The sequence below is a fragment of the Notothenia coriiceps genome, unplaced genomic scaffold (assembly GCF_000735185.1).
Source record: "Notothenia coriiceps isolate Sejong01 unplaced genomic scaffold, NC01 NC01_scaffold00019759, whole genome shotgun sequence".
In the NCBI taxonomy this organism is placed as follows: Eukaryota; Metazoa; Chordata; class Actinopteri; order Perciformes; family Nototheniidae; genus Notothenia; species Notothenia coriiceps.
Genome location: NW_011352460.1, coordinates 319726 through 337240, shown reverse-complemented (window position 1 = coordinate 337240; position 17515 = coordinate 319726). Strand labels below are relative to the sequence as shown.

The following is a 17515-nucleotide window of genomic DNA, read 5'->3' as shown; positions in this document are numbered from 1 at the left end:
CTGGCTCAGCAGGAGCACTCCAGCACATATCCCCACCTGTGTGCTCCCATTACAGCATCTCAGCTGCAGCAGCACTAATGACAACCTCTAATAACCTCCTATTTCATCAAACCTAGTTTCTTTCACAGCAACAAATTAGTCCCGCAGACAAAGCACTCACCTGCTACAGGCAGACAATGAACATAGACTGCCTTCTTAGCATGTGTTCGTGTCACAGTTATATTGGGATATGTGTTGTGTCTCTTTGAGAATAATGACGGTCATTATCTGTACGTGTGTGTGCTTTCTCTGTCTCCATACCTAAATATAGAAGGTACTAGAGCTGCATATTTATTATCAATTAATCTGCAGATTATTTTGGATTGATAAATCAATTAATCTTTTGGTCTACTCATTTTAAAGAAATATATATAAATGTCTATCCAACTTTCTCAAAATATAAGATTATTCACTTTAATATGATGTGAGACTAAAGAAAAGCAGCAAATCTCAAATGTTTGAAAAGGCTAAAAACAGTTACTTTTAACTTTGAATTTATATTAAATATTGTTTCAATTATTTGTCTGATATTGCAGCTCTAAGTACCACAGGCTATAGGGTTAGGAATGAGCAGCTCAATAGAGAAAAGCTCACAGGTTTTAATTTCTATGTAAAAGCACACATTTGTTATAATGTTGTTGGTTTTACTACTACTATATCTTTAATATACATCAAGCTCAAAATCTTTACCGATTACCTCTTAATATATACCCGGATAAGGACACTTTTTTCCCTGCACACTTCAAAAAGTTGCACTTCCTGCTGTAAGAAGATGCTGACTAGTTTACATCAGAAAATGTACTCTCCTTTTATGTGTTATTGCTCTTTTAATCCAATCTTCACTCAATCTTATCACAAATAACCACTATCAATAATTTCCTGAAAAGGACAAAATATATTTTGATCTCCTGAGGGAATCAGTTCTTCTCTTGCTTGCCTTAATAGGGAGGTCACACAGCATCTCTGAAGCGCTGGTTCAAAGGCACTCCAGCAGATCCTTGTCCACACAGGGGCTGGAACCTGGGCTCTTCACCTCCCCTGACTCACTATGTCACCCTACTGTTTCCACCAACCTTTTCCATCAGGCACTTACCATCTCGTGACATGCCCACTGCCAGGCACTTCTGCAGCCGGCAGTGCTGGCAGCGGTTGCGGCTGGTGCGGTCGATCAGGCAGTTCTTCTGACGGGGGCAGGAGTAGGCTGCATTGCTCTGCTGACTCCTCCTGAAGAAGCCCTGCAAAAAGGAAGGGGCATGGAAACACTGAGAGTGGAACAAATGTTCTGGGACTGCAGAATACATTTATGTCTTCATAGTGTTTTAGTGTCTGATAAAATTCATTACTGATTGATAGTGATTTACTGTATTCCTAGTGGTGATATTTCTATTTGGCTGCTGCCAAACATTAGGTAATAATACTACTGTGACATTATTTTCCTGGCTGTTATGCTGTAACATCTGGCATTCAAAGAGCGCTTCATTTCACCAGCGTGTACAGCATGAGGGTGGTGTGTTTGGGTAGGAATGATAACAGTGGATGGTATTTTTCTTCAGTGGGGTTATTAGTGTTGATTAACGCAGCGCCGGCACGTGCAGTGCTAAAGGATTGAGAATGCTCACAGACTGGATTCCTCATACTTTGACTTAATGAATTGAATCCAGCACATCATTAACATGCCCCACTCCACGGCTCCATACACATATGTCTTAATTAGCTGCTCATTGGCTGTTTAATTACAAGAAAACAGCTGACAGCTGCCAAGTTGCTTTATAATGGACGCCATTATGGAAACAGGCTATAACTGCCAGTGACAAGCAGCACTCTTTAATAATGCTATGATTTATGGTCCAAACTTTTATACTCGCACATATCATTAGAGGCCTCTCTGCTGTGGACTAATTAGCAATCATTAAAGATAGATTTCAGCAGTTTATTCTTTAGTGGTTTGTTCCTTCCAGCTCCTTTGTGAGGGAGAGGAGCACTGGGAGGAACTGGTCCCTCTCTCTCTCCTTCTTTCTCTCTCTCCTTCACACACACACACACACACACACACACACACACACACACACACACACACACACACACACACACACACACGTTCAGTCTCTTGATGCTTACCTTACAGCCTTCACATGTTATCACACCGTAATGGATGCCTGATGATTTGTCTCCACAGATCTTGCAGGGAATTATTTCGATTTGAGCTGCAGAGAAGAAAAGGAAACAGAATAAATAAATAAATAAAAAATCAACATTTTGCTGTCACAAGTCACTGTACAACACCCTCACCATGGATCCATGTTGGTACATGAAAGAGCACTGTGCTTCTAAAAACACCTTATCCGGTGGTTTTTGAATCTGCACTTCCACAGAGCATTAGCTGAATATTTACAGAGATGGAAATGTGGTGTGTGTGTGAGAGAGAGTGATTGGAGAAGGCCAATTTAAGTATTCACAAGCAGCCAATGTAAATATAATTTACACAAGGAAAAACCCATCGACCGATAAACCTTAATACAGTGCCGTAGTACTAATAGTCTTGTGCAATGCCAAAGGCTTACTAGATCTCATGAGGCAACATATTCGCTGGTGGAAAACTTGACTTCTTGAAGCCTCTTAAACTTCAAAACCATAAAAACCTCAGGAGTTAATTCATTGCGGCCACAAAGACTCACAACATGGCCACTTTGCTGCTACTGTCTTCTTCTGTATATGCCACAGGGAAAAGTGTTCAGTGGCTGTGATGCTGTGCTGTTGACAGGCCTGTGATATACCCGCCATAGAGGACAAAGGCACAGAGAGGACAGGCCTCATCCATCGTTGGCCTTCTCTTCAGGAGCGGACCACAGGGCAACACAACAGAACACACACACATCAGAGACACAGAACTCCCAGCTCGTCCCACTGCTCTCTGCTTCATCACTGCAGCCACCGATGCTACATCCCTCTCCACCTCCAGCTCCCCCCCCCTCCCGCCTGTCTTTCTCTCCCTCCGGAGATCTCTATCTCACAGCCTTCCTCCACATCTCCAGCATCTCAGTCCCACCATCCCTACAGTGCACTGCAGCGCTAGACAAAATCCGCTATCTGATCTAAATCGAGGAAAGATCACCGCAGGATATTTCCTCACCATGTAATGCTTTTTCTGCAACCAGCCATGCAGCCAACCAATCAGAGCTATTGCAACACAAGTCTTTACCAATTAGGGTAGGAATATTATGATTTTTGACTTAATAGGATGCTATAAAAATTATAATAATTAAACAAGTGGAGATATATTCGCTATGTCAAAGTGTTACATCAGCCTCCCCCTCTAGCCAGGCCTAACTGTCTCTTGCAAAGACTAGGAGCTTCAAATATCCCTCGTACACCTTAACATCCAACCTCTTTAAACCAGTTTGATCACATCAAAAGTGCTTTTGCTAAAGTTCAATCCAGAGATCCCTGCCCATTTTAATCATCTGCCTGGGAGCTTGTAATGTGTCATGTGGATAATGTCCTTGTCCCTCAGGCATGCCCGGGAGAGGCCCTTAACACAGAGCCTCTAATCCACTAACCCCGGAGCCACACTCTATTCATTCAGGAATCTGTGTCTGTTCTCCTCACGCTGCTGGAGTCAACAAGACCGGCCATGTTTACATGGAATTAGCCTACATTTTAGTAAAATTAACAAAAGGGAGTGGTGGAACATGCACAATTAATTCTCCTCCAGACAACACCTCCTGCGATTTGTGATTCTCACATACAATAGAGGGCACTGCACCTCGTCGGCCCGGATTAGAGTGAAATCCAGGCAGTAGGCGGGCTGTGACAACCTAACTGAGAGGGTTAATTTATAATTAATCTTTTCCTTACTGTGCGCAGTTGCTTGTTATTTCGGTAAGGTCTATCTTACGAGTGCACTCTATTGTTTGTTTTTGTGTTCTCCCTGCATGAGCATTAGCAGTGCAGTGTGTTTCGACTCCTTTAGCGTTTTCAGCCTCATTACTTACATAATTTGTTCTGACATGCACTCACAACAACTGAAGCGTGCTGTAATTATGACTAGCTGTGGTTATGGTGAGCTAAAGGTTGCAGTGACAGGCCCCAGCCATTGGGTGGCAGTGCAGGGCTGTGCCTATGCATGTCTTGCCAAAGTTAAGCCAAGCTTCCACCCACCCTATCCAGCCCACAGGCTTTTGGCTCTGAGCTCCAGCCTCTGATAGCTCCAGGCTTAGGCTGCTGCTTGCTTCCCCCACCCCCACAGCATAGCTCTGAGATGCCTTCATCTCTCCTGAAGAAGCGGAGCTGGCCAGGCGCTCGTTCAGGCCTGACAGAGGCTGTGCCACATCAGGTGAAAGCAGTGGGAGTAGAGACGCGGGGGTGCCAGGCCGGGCAGGGCATACACATACATGAGCATGCCTCACAAAGCCCTATCTGCAGCAGGAAGACCTGAGTGCACATAGCCTCACCAGCTAACACCCTCTCACTTCACCGCTGCACAAGCCCCTGGATGCTCTGTGCGCTCAACAGTAAAAAGGGTTTGTCTCTGGACCGGCTGAGGCAGGCTCTGTAGTTTCTTGTATAAGAAAAGATCTCAGTTTGAACATATAGTAATTTTCACAGTAGGATAAGCTGCTTTCAAAAAGATGTGGAGAGGGGGTCAAGGAGAATAAATACCCGGCAATGATACAATGGAGTTCAAATACACCATAAAGTCACCTACAGCATCAGACTAAGTCAGTGTTTGTATATCTGTATTATTGCTACAGTTTTCCTCTGGAGTGACTGGTCAAGAGGCCCCTAAGCTACACTTTGGACACTGAGGATGATTCAAAATGAATTCACAGCAGAGAGACAATCAAACAAAAAGGCCTGCGCTTATAAGCACTACCAATCTGGCAGTCAATATATATTGACATGAGCTGCGGTGTTAACTGCCTCTTGGTGTGAAACAGGCAGCTGCTGGCTTGCTTGAGCTTGACCATCGCAGTGCCACTGATCCCATTCACTGCGCCTGCCTGCCTGCCTGCCTGCCTGCCTGCCAGCACTGCCTGCTCTGTTTACGACATCAAAGCCAGGCACAGTTAGACGGGCAGCCATGCTAAAGCCCATCCCAACCGCCTGACGCTCCTCATAGCGCTGCGAGGTGGCCTCTGCACGCAGTCCACTTCAAAGACACCTGCGGAGACGCCAAGATTATGTGTGATTCACACTGCAGCACAATCACACTGCGCATAACCATAAGGGTCGGACTGCGGCTCAACACTGATTTCCTGTATGCAGCGTTGCAGCCTGGCGTGGGTGTCTTGGACAATGGGCATGGCAGCGAGAGGAGACAGTCAAGCCCAATGCTAAAGCGTGTTCTTTGTCTGTCTGTGGTTGAGCAGTTCAAGGACACTGATTCACCACACTAGCAGGCCCTTTGAGGGGATGACGTGTCACTCAGAGCACATGTACAATAGGGCAGCTAGGCCTCCTCTTGTTCACCCAGTGCCCTTCACTGTCTTCTGCACAGCCCTCAGATCAACCCACTGCTTAACTACACTACATTATCAAAGGCCTGGAAAGTGACAGTCAAATGTGAACACCAAGAACAATTTGCCAAATGCACACTAACAGCTTACAAGGGCCCTGTCACTGTTTATATTGTTATGAGCACTGGATAGACAGACAGCGTCAGACAAGAACACTTCCTCCATATGCACTGCAAATGTAGTTGTGCTTCAAAATCATTCACCGGAGATATTGAAATTGTGAAGCCGAGAGATGTATGGAAAAATACGTGAAATATGTGAATTCTTAATGAAAAATAATGATATGCAATAAGGGTGAGCCAATACCTTTTAGAATGATATTGTTTATATTTTCAATCAAGCATGCTTGTAACCAAAAAAAAGTGAAAAATAAAAATCCTACATGCTTGTGCAAACATGGAAAATCACTTGTCAAAATGTCCCGGCTGTTTGCACTGAACCCTTGGACTACTGACATAACATCGAAGGATTAAGATTATCCCTAACATTACAGAGCCAGGCCCAGGCCACCGTCATAATGCTGATGGCTTAACCCATTACTCGATTGGACCATTCAATCATTTTTCTCATTGCCCGATGATTCACGATAGGTGTGTACAATAACTGAGGTCTGAAATCAAGGCTTCTGTATACCGACCTGTCTATGGCGTTTTCTCTTTTTATCATTGGCTCATTGACAACACACATTCAGAAAAAAATGTGAAGCAGTTGTGGGAAAAAAAACACACATTTGCCTCTGTGCATGGTGGTGTGTGAGTGAGTGCATTGGTGCGTATCTGTGTGTGTCGCCGTGTTGTGTTGACAGCTGTCAATGACAGAGTGACGCAAGCCAGCGGGCTCATGTCAGACATTATGTAAGGAACTGAACAGAACACAGCCTTATGAGCAGATTAACAATGCTTTTCCATCAGACAAACTGTGTTAATAATACTTCCCCCTTTTTTATATTATTGCAACAAAAGCAAACAAAAGCTTAAAAAGGATCACATGCCTGCTCTCAAGACTGTTATAAAAAAGTCTGAATACCAGAGCATTCACACATGGTCAACAGACAAACACCAGAGGCTCTGAAACAGCTGGCAAAAGTGCACTGAGCAATGTTCCCGTTTCATTAAGTGCTCCTAGCTATTCATTTGCTACATGAACTTCCTATTTGGCGGTAGAGATCAGCTGTCGGTTGATAAAGAGTCTTCTTTAAACAGATACCCGTGACAGTCAGATCTCGCTGTACAGAGACGACAGCCTAACAAGAGCTGGAATCAGGATTCTGCCTCTTTTCATCTGCCAGGCTCTGCTGTCATGTGAAGCTGCACAACACAATACTTTTTTATTCCCATTTATGCAGCAGAAGAAAGGTTATTTGAATGTCAGCGGCAAAGGACAGTCGTGGCACGGAACACAGGCTGAATAGTATAAATGTGTTATTTGTTTAGGGATGGGGGCTGTTGGCATATTACCATAGAGCTGCTCTAATGGCATTTGCTGGTTTTAGCACAAAGAAGACACACAGCACTGTACAGAAAATCACCTGCAGACCGAAACTCTGTATCATCACTTTAAACAGCTTCCATTCAACCTATACACATGCTGAAGTCATCAAAAAAACATTCTGACCAGAGGGATTAGAGCAAGGAAAGACATAATTGACACATTTTGATGTCTCTATGCTGCGTCTTGCTAATTCCCCCCCAATCATTTAGCTGCCTAAGCAGTGATCCCCCTTCACTGGAGACCAGCTACTGTCTATTTGAAGATATTTCCGTTGCAAAAGATAGGCATTTCAAGCCTTTCCCTATTATTCCTTCATAGCAGTGCAGTGACTTTGCTAATGCTCAGGTCTGGACCCTCGCCCTGGGCGGCTTTTTGGATGAACTCATGCGTACATATCTGTGTTTGTTTGTGTGTGAGGCCCATTAATATTTCAAAACCGCCCAACTCTAGATGCCTGTACAACACAGCAGTGCTTCTCTCTTTATGTCTCTCCCTGTATTTACTTGACTGTTTTATTGAAGTGCATTCTGACACCCTCTATGAGGGGGAGCAGGAGAGGGGAAGATGTATTCCCAAACCGCAGCGCAAGACATCTCTCTCAATGTCTCTTTCTCCACCGGCGTAACAGTAATTTGGGCACTAATTTATGTATTGTTGTGGCAAAGATTGACGAGCTTCCTGACTGGGAGTCTGCACGCCTGCACTCCAGGGGAAACAACAAAAGCCTGGGTTTACCGAGCAGACGAGCACCATGAAGGGTAGCATGTGTGCGGCGCTGCTCTCCCCTCCCATGTCTGCCCCACCTGAGCTCAAATCTCTCTCTCTCTCCCCATCACTCCGTACCTCCCTCGATCCATCTTCCCCCACCTATCCCAATTTTGTCTGTGACTGCAGTGACAAGTGAAGTTGTGCCCGGGTGCTGGGGACCGGAGGGCACGCCCCCTCCGTGTGCGTTTGTGCGTGCATGTGTGCCAGGAGGGAGAAAGGCTCACACTGTTTACTCTGATGGCAAAATACAATCTGTAGACAGCACTCACTTATGCATTCTATCAGCCGGAAAAAAATCATTTACATGTTTTTGTCTAACTATTTAGATCATTTGGTTTGGGTCCTTCATAAATTCAAATGTGATAAACCCTCTATTAAACAACATGCACTTTTGAAGGGGGATGGACGTTTTTACAAGTCAGAGCCAGAGATGCTTGTGCATTGTTTGCTTGACTCATGCATTGTTCAGCAAGGCATTGGGATGCACCGAAGCTCAAGATCACTGAGGCTGAAATCACACAGGACCGACTGATTGACTGGTGCAGGAGCCGCTGTTTGAATTCTAAGCTCTAGCTGGGGATCATGTGATGCTTCTGAACCTTTAGTCTGACCACTTGCACTAAGCAGGCATTGGTTAAAGCCTTGATTGTGGTACAGTGCCTTAGTTAAGCACCTCTCAGCTCCCCATCTCCCTGCAGGGACAGCAGCCTAGTCGGCTACTTTAGAAAAACACAGGAATATATAAATAATGAATCCCTCAAAACATCCACTGCAATTACACGCAGAAACCTTTACATAACAACAAAGAGCCTTGTTCCATTGCACCAGGGAATTTGCTACTGCCACACTGTACAACTTCCTTCCTCCTATAATTGCTGCATTAGTATGCATTTTTTGTAAGACAACCAGGATTCTGCTGTGGGTTTTTGAATTTATACTGTTTCACACAAAGAAATCAAAACTTACACCCATACAACTTCCTGCATTGTCTTTTTGCCAGAGGCTTGACAGAGTATACGAGCATTTTATTTTTGCATTTTAAAGACTTGAAAAGTCAATGTTTGGATGCTTCAGTGATGGTGGATACTGGGGTGGAGTAGTGGGGATAAAAGAGGCGGGAGGCTGGGGGTCCCGTCTCATGCTGTTGCTCAGGGTCAGTGGGTCAGAGGCATGCAGCCAGAACACACATGGAGAGCAGGCTGAATAGTTCAGCTGACAGTAATTGTCCCTCTGTGGTCTCCTTAGGAAAACATGTTTCCAGACAACGCAGGCCGGCTGCACGGGCCAGATAGTCATCACGATCTTGATTTGCTCCATCGAAGAGGGAAGCTCTGCATGAGCCTGCAGTTATGGCGCAAGTCAGAATTTCCATTGAACATGACATCAGCTGAAGCCAGCTCAGCGCGGAAATGTAGCATATACATTAAGTGAGAAAAAAAACCCCACTATGATTGTAATGTCATCATGTAATGTCTCTCCAAAAGAAAATACATAATAAGGAGCCACAGTGTAAGATGTGCATCTATTAATAACTTCCCTTTGAAAATTGTTATATTGTTTCAGAAATATAACAGGAATTAGCATTTCTAACTGCAGATAAGATTATAAAAATACAGATGCCTAAGACTACATCCTCAATGAGCTCCAGCTTTACATTGTGGTGTTCTTCCCCACAGCTTGTTAGTGTTTATATATCAGTGTACATCATCCTTAATTGTTCATAATAAAATGGGCATCAGATTGTAAAACTTGAAATTCACAAAAGCCCCTAAATCATGTAGACATGCATCTTATTATTTGAATTTATTTTAACTTGCAAAATGGAAATTCAGTTGCCAAAACAAGCAGGTCTGTCTGCCTTTAATATCATCTAAAAGTTATTGTATTTGAGTTTAACAAACGCTGCACACAGCCCTGCCTTTCCTCCACTGTTTTTTTCGGCTGCACTGATGAGCACTTTTTACAGAAGCTCTGACATTTTGCTTGAAGGTCTTTGGTTTTCATCAGCTGAAAAAGAGCAGGCAAGGACAGGGAAGATGAATGGCATCAATGGCTAGCCGATACTACCAGGGACGTGTGATTGAGACAAATGAGCCTTGTTTCATTAGCTGGTGATACTGAATCCTGCTGCTCAAAGATCCAGAGCTTGATAGAGCTGAAACTAGAGGCACCCAACCTTTCCACAGATCACCGGTGTCATGGGACAGAAGAAGAGCTTTTCTCAAAGAGCCTGCTTCACTGCGCTCACTCGTTCCATTTTTACCTGGACCTCTTTTGTTTTTACTATAACATGCTGGTATCCGGCCTATATTTTCCAGGCCTTCAAATATTTTCCAGGCCCATTTGTCCAGGTGCAGGGGGAGAATATAAACGAGACAGAGCAATTATCTAATCCATATACAGTGCCCTAGCCTATTAGGGTCTTAATAAGTGACTGGGCTTACTTCCATCATGCATCTATCTTCAATGCTGCTAAATATACAAAATGATTCAACTGAAACGTTTTGATCGCAAACCATGTAAAATCTTTACTTGCAAAAAAAAAAAAATCAATCTGTTTATTTCATTTTGCTCCTGGCAGTATCAGGGGCGTGATAAGTAGACTGAGGCGATGAATGTCAATGGCTTGCTTAAGTGTCAGCAAACTGCTATGTCACACCAGTAAGTGTTTATTTAAATGAGCATCAAGTGATATTTGATGGGCTCGCAGCAAAAACATGTGAATATATTATATAGATATATCTAAAAACGGTTGTGATTTGAGAAAAAAGTTTATTTAATTGAGTCATTACAATATTTTAAATTAAGTTACCTTTAATCATTTATGCTTCTTTACCATGGGGTTTAAAAATGCATTATCATGATGCTTAAAACGAGGCCTGGCTTCTATAAACGTTGAGTTAATACAATATTTTCTGCTCTCACTGAGAAGATGCGGAGCAACACAGCGTGGTCCTGCCTCTCCTCCAGTTGTAGCAGACCGTATGAAAGGCATTCCTAGACGACAGGGGTGCACGAGGAGTGTCTACTGCCACACAGAGTTCACAGACTGCTTACAGCATGTGAGGCACATTCCCTCTGCACTGCTGTTTTCATAGTCCTACAAACACTGGCCTGGTTTTGTTTAACATGGCAGGATTAAGCAGCCATGCGCAAAGCATGCCTTCCTCCTTGCACGCTTTTGCTAACAGTGGAAGGCCGGAGCGCTCGCAGCTACCTTTTGCGAACCCAGCTTCACTGAGTGTCGGTGAATGTGCCATGGTGCTCTAATCCCAGGCAAATAAATAAGTGCCAAGATTAACGATTGCATAAACTCATCCCAAAAGCTCTAGAATAACAATCAGCTCTTCAGCCTTTTCTGCCACCGCCATTGCAAAGGCTGTTTGAGTCAGCTGACAGCGAGTATATCCCTCCTTTCTTTCCTGCTGTCTCAAAACAACCGGGAATTGTCCGTGCTATGTTGCTTCATTAACGACAGGAAGCTGTCAATATTTCCACAATGGAGTAGGTACATGCAGCGGTGCACTACGAGGGCATTTTAAGCCAGAGCAGGACATATGGTCTCTCGCAGATCTTCAGCCCTCTGCTAACCAAGGAACTGCATGTCTGGCCCTCAGCACCTGTCTGTCTTAACACACACGTTGATGGCGTAATAAGAACGGGAAAAAGTGACGATCCGACGCAGTCCTGATTAGTTAATAAATAATTACGAGTTTTATAACAAAGCCATCTTTCACTTGGTGTGAAAAAGAGATTCAAGATTATCTCTTGGAGGACATTAGAAGGGTGTGCATAGCAATATATCACAACTATAAAAGACCAAACAAGGCCATTAAAAGGACATTAGGAGCACGGACAGTCCTCTCATCCCTGTCATCCCTGGTCTGCGACCATAAGGCGAACGCTTTGTGATGAGGGGGACGCAGTGGAGACAAGGTGAAAAGAGAGAGAGAGAGAGTGCAGTCCACTGGTCCAGGGCAGGGGAGCGTGGGACGTTCAGATGAAGTGGGAGGCCCCTCTCCAGGAGGTTGCTCCTCAGCATGAAGGCAGAGGCAGTACCCCGCCTAATGAGGGGTGAAGTGGAGCCCCCTGTGGGACCCCCTCAGGCACATTCATTAGGAGATGAAAAAGCGTTTCCCGCAGCACAGCAAGTGGCTGCCTTTGCTCGGACATGTTTAATTTAGGGCCATATGAAAACACAAGGCCACACTGGCCAGGTCGGCTACCGTGGGTCACACAGGGCAGTGAGATGGAGCTCCACTAAACGACTGTGCAGCATTACATTATGTTATTTCCTTTTGAAAAGGTTTAAGCTTACAACATTCAGATTATTTAAAGGTCAAGTGCGCTGATACTTCCAACTATAAGTTAAAAGTCTGTTGTAGACAGGCTATTATAGAGAAAATGTGCTGCTTATCACAAGTTTAATTCCCTTCAATGCATTGCATTTTGTTGCATCTTTTCGGCTCCAGGCTAAAATAATAGATTCATTTAGCCAGTGGTGGTTTGTGGAAGGGAACCAAGGATTATGGTAATGCAGCACTGAACGCTGCAAGCAAAATACAGTAAAAGAGAAATTGCTGCAGTAGGAGACACAGGAAGAATATCGGAGAGGTTAATTTATATGATTGCTCAAATCTGCATTCACAAATGCATCTTGAAAATCTCATATCGCACAAGGTATGCTGTTTGTAGAGACAATAGAAAAGACAGTGCTTCTTTCCTTTCACTTTATGAACAAGGGCATTACAGGGTATCAATCTATAGTGATTCAAATACATGTGCGCTTATCACAGCCGCTTATCCTTGTTCCCGAGGAATCCTCACATTTATTAAGGCTGTCTTCTTGCCTTGTTAGATATGTATAACCAATCTCCTGTAATTAGCAACTGCTAACCTTTGGGGCGCTAATCCTCCATGAATTGTGGATTTGTACATCAAAGCCCACACTCTCCCATATAGCTGGTGCTTGAAATTACACTCGATTTGAAACCTGCAATTATTTGTATAGCATGGATGCAAGCAGTCTCCTCTTTTATGTCTCTGAGAATCCCGTGGGTTTGCAGTAAAGAATCCTTAATCCACTCCAATGGAATCCAAATATAGAGTTAACACTACCTCCCTAAAATGTAGATGCACAGCCAAGCGTCTGCTGTGCACGTAAAGTGGAGAAAGCTTCTCTCCTTTTTTTTCCCTTTGCGTAGTTAAGATTAGATTTCTATATGCATCATATAAGAAGCAATGGGGATTGCCCAGGGTTACGACTCAAGCAGGCTCAACAATGGGCCATGGCTATGCTTGTGATGTTGTCCTTTTCATAAGCAAAAATTGGACGTTTATTAAATAATCAATGGTCTCGCCTCTTTGTTTAATGTAATCACATGTCCAGGCCTCTGTCGACGGGGTGAATGCCCAGCTGTTTAGAGTCAGCTACAATTTGTACTCTCTCCCATTCAAGGCTAGGCTAAATCCATTGTGCAAGGAGGGAGAGATTATAGAGAGGGAAAACAAGTGAGATAGCTTCCCACACACGGGCGCATAAGCACACACACACACACAAACGTGATGCTTTTGCAGGGAGGATGCCTGAAGCATTTATTTTCTTTAATGAGAGACAAGAGTCTCACATGTGTCAGTGATGCACAGCATGGGAACAATAGCATGGGCTTTAATTCCATCAATCTACTGCATTTATCCTTGTATCACATCAATACCTGTCAGTTAGGCAGGATGAGATAAATCATGTCAAGCAGGCGGAGGCAGGGCCACACTGAGCTCAGTAAATATGCAGACTTAAAACTCATCCTAAAACTCGTGGGGTGAATGCGGTTTCACACAGTCAGTGACAAATTTAGAGCATGGGTCTTAAGCGAGGAAATACAAGAGATTACCTTGTGAGACAACATGACACAAAGATCATCCTTTCTGCACCTACTCTAGTAAGTGATTAAATAGCTATGAATTAACAATGATGTTGTTAGGTACTTAGAGGAAACGCTGCACCTCGGCTGACACCTAAGCCTCCATGGAAATCTCTTTACTTACCTCACAGCAACAAGGATCCAACAGTTACATTATTTTACTATCCTAAATGGGAACTGACACCCCACCTTCCACCACCTGACATTAAATGCATAATCGGGCAAGGTGCCGTTGAATGACATGGAAAACTTGACTGTGAGAAGCAGCATGGAGAGCCATACAGCTCATCCTTGAGTGTGTATGTTCTGTATGCGCATGATGTATAGCATTTATGAATCTGAAAAATACCATGCAGCGGGTTCTTGAGAAGTCTTCCCCACGTATGTGCAATAACACCAGATTTATCATCAGATAAAAAAACATATAAAACACTTCGAAGATTGGCTTTGAGCGATTGCAATAACCCTGCAGGCGGCCAAATGATGATTTATGTACTTTGGCTTGAGAGTGCATGGGGCAGTAATGTACATGTCTACGGTAGCTGGGCTCCTCACTGTAGCATAGGAGCGACTCAGAGAGAATACATTTGGTGTAAAATTGCTTCATCTGTTTACAATTCCATTTGGAGTTTATGAGAAAGACAGGCAAACACAGCCTGATATATTGCCCCTGTGTCACGGCATGGCAGGAGCATCCACACAAAGATTCATCTCTCACTTAGAAGCCAAATGATACGTCTAATTTGCTGCGAGCACAGTTATTTTTAACCTCTCCAGCTGTCAGATAATGGAGCTTGACTGTCAGCGCTGGTGTGTGTGAGTGTGTTAAAAGGTTGCAAACTCTTTTCAATTTACCATTCCCTTTGAGTGAATTACAAAATGCACATTCCCATTAGTGCACCTGATTGACATTGCTTTTTCTTTTATCACAACCAAAGGGGGGTTGGAAAAGAGTTGACTGTATTAAGATGGAGACTTCCAACAGCAATCTAAATTTGGTTTTCACAGGCTTTTCTATTTTTTATTTTTGCAATGCCTTGAAAACACTTCAGAAATCACACTGAAGTGAAGGTTGTTTTTGTGGTTGTTACGACTATCCCGAATGATCCTTTTGCACAGCATGCTCCGGTACCATCATGTACAAATCCGCTACTTTGACTACCCTCTATAATTGTTCCTACATTATTCAAACCCCATTTAGGAAGGTGAGTCGTTTTTCAGATTGGCAGCTTTTATTCATTTAGGCATTTCTGTCTGACAAGAGAAAAAGCCAACTCTAAAAGCAGCAAAAGTTCTAGCCTAATGCAGAGGGCTGGTTACATAAGGCCATTGGAAACAGTTCTTAATCAATGAGTTGGCATTGGACTGCAGGCTGGTGTCAGTGGTTGCGCTGATGTAATTTAGATGGACACTAATCGATTCCCCAGCCTCTCTTTATCTAACATAGGTGTGAATGATTGCACCATCATTGTTAGGGGACATTCAACATGTCTGACAGGCAGCACTGGTTAAGCTGCACTGACATAATAAGGTAAAAGGAAAACATCATGTCCTTGAGGCATAGGAAGATCCAAAGAACATCACAAAGGGCTGGCAGTGGGCAGCCTCACAGAGACATGGACAGAATAGACCAAGTCACTTCAGTCTTCCTTTACATTCGCAAACCCTCTATCTTGAACTGTTTCAGTATTGTATAGAACAAGTGAATCAGTCAAAACCATTGTTAGCCTCACACAGCTATCTCATTTTTCTATTGTAAACATTTATCCAGTTAATGACTACATGTCCACTGTTCCAATAACCAGCTGACCTCTAATGTTTGCTAACTCCAGCTTAACAGCGTGTTATGTAAGAGAAGTGGAGAGGACATGTGGGGACTGAGCTCAGTTTACTTCCAGCAGGCCATCAGAGGCAGCCGCCTGCTTTGCTCCCTGTCTTTGTGTATCATAGTGCTCCTACCAAAGGTAAAGCATGCTCTTAGTGGGCAAGGACACTTCACATTGACCAGGTCTGACTTCAGCTCTAAGGTAACTCCAAATACAAACCACACACTGATGGCACAACCCCAGCTTCTCTCAGCCCAGTGCTTACATGAACTGTTATAGAATAGTTCCTGACCTCAGTGTTAAACTATAATCTGTGGTTGTTATTGTCTTTAAAGCGCCTTGCAAGGAGATGTATCAGAGCAAAAAACTCCTCGAGTATGAGAAGTGGAAAAAGAAGAGAAAAAAAGATATTGTAGTATCCTGAAATGTGGCAAAATATCTGATCCAAGAAAACAGTATACGATCAGGTTGCTTTTTTTTTATTTAAGACTCCCTATATTTGGAGTAAAATGATATGTATTCAGTCATATAGAATCTTGTTATTTGAAACAGGAATTAAAAAATCATGAGCTTAGTTTGAAAGTAAATGTGTTCTAAAACAAAAAGGGGCATCATCTTTTTGTATTCCTTCAAAAGATGCATGCTTATCAAAACTACATTTTTGCAAATAGGCTGATGTTGCACAATGCTGCTCTTCTCCAAAAACCTGCTGAAAAAGCCTTTATGTTTTCTAACCAAGCACTCACAAGTGAGCAGCCACTGTATCGTTAATATGCTTCCATATTGCCATATTGGCAGTGTCTCCTGCTTCACTTCATAGGCAGCTAAGCTTCATACTCAGGTGCCAACAGTAGTGTTCTTCAAGGGTTACATAAGTAGCAGCTAATGGTGCTGGGTCAGTATTTGGGATCTAATCCTCAGAGGCAATTTGATCCACAACAACAACAACTTTCTACATGTTACCCCGGCCCAGCAGGAGACACAACACTCTTTATGAATCGAAACAAATCATATACAGTGTGACTAGAAGGAAGAATGATTTCTCTCTCTCTCTCTGCCTTCTTGACACGCTAGATCCATTTCTCTGCCTGTTCAGTTGGCACAAACATCGCCCCGTTACAAAAGAACACAAGGCTTGGGGAATTTTCTAGGAAACCCGTTGCCGTTCTCCTCCACGCTTGTTAAATTACAGAAGAGGTCGCAGCAGGGGACTTCGGAACACAGCTACCAATCAACATCGGCAATTCTCCTGGTGTGTTTGTCAACATTGATGCCATGTGCAATTGGCGTAATTGGCAGGTTAGAGTTCGGCAACATACTGGACGTCCTTTTGGCGCGCACAGGGCCGTGTCATTAAAGGGACATGTTTCTGGAGGCGCTGCCGAGGACACGTAACACACAAGCATGTTAGGAAGACAGCTCGCCTGATAAAATGGCTGCCTCTTATCTCTACTATGCATATGAAAGGCTTATGCCTTCTCCCTGACAGACTCTACGCCTCATCACCACGGGATTTGCCCAGATACACCCGAACAGAAGCTCGGAGAAAAACAATGTATCACATGTATAGCTTCATCTTAACAATGTCAACTGATGTTTGTGTGCTTGCGTGTGTATCTGTGTGTGTATCTACACACACATGCTCACTTAAGAAAAATACAGAGTGAACATGAACTCACCAAAGCTGATTTAATGCTAGTTTGCTTTGGATAACATAATGTGTGTTTCTCTCCTGCCCAGTAATTCCCAGTTTATTGGATGCACAGGGAGCTTGCCATTCCTGGAGCAAGCATCAATTAACTCTGTAATCTGTAGTGAATGCTTGATATAATAATGATATAGTATCTATAATCACCATGATGAGGTGGGGTAGAGTGTGCAGAAAAATAATCGTTTGTATCATCACCGCTGGGTAGCATCATTATTAATCTGACAGCACTCATAAAGCGCTTTG

The 17515-nt window shown here is 43.5% G+C and overlaps 1 protein-coding gene across 3 annotated transcripts in view; it reads right to left on the bottom strand.

The window, feature by feature from the left end:
- roraa (RAR-related orphan receptor A, paralog a) overlaps positions 1–17515 on the bottom strand; it is a 174664-nt gene that overhangs the window by 12154 nt on the left and 144995 nt on the right. For all 3 annotated transcript variants that reach the window (XM_010779000.1, XM_010779002.1, XM_010779001.1), the window contains 2 exons: positions 2158–2243; positions 1133–1274 (listed from right to left, as the gene is read on the bottom strand). In XM_010779000.1, coding sequence (XP_010777302.1) covers positions 1133–1274; positions 2158–2243 — 228 coding nt within the window. The remainder of the gene's footprint in view (positions 1–1132; positions 1275–2157; positions 2244–17515) is intronic.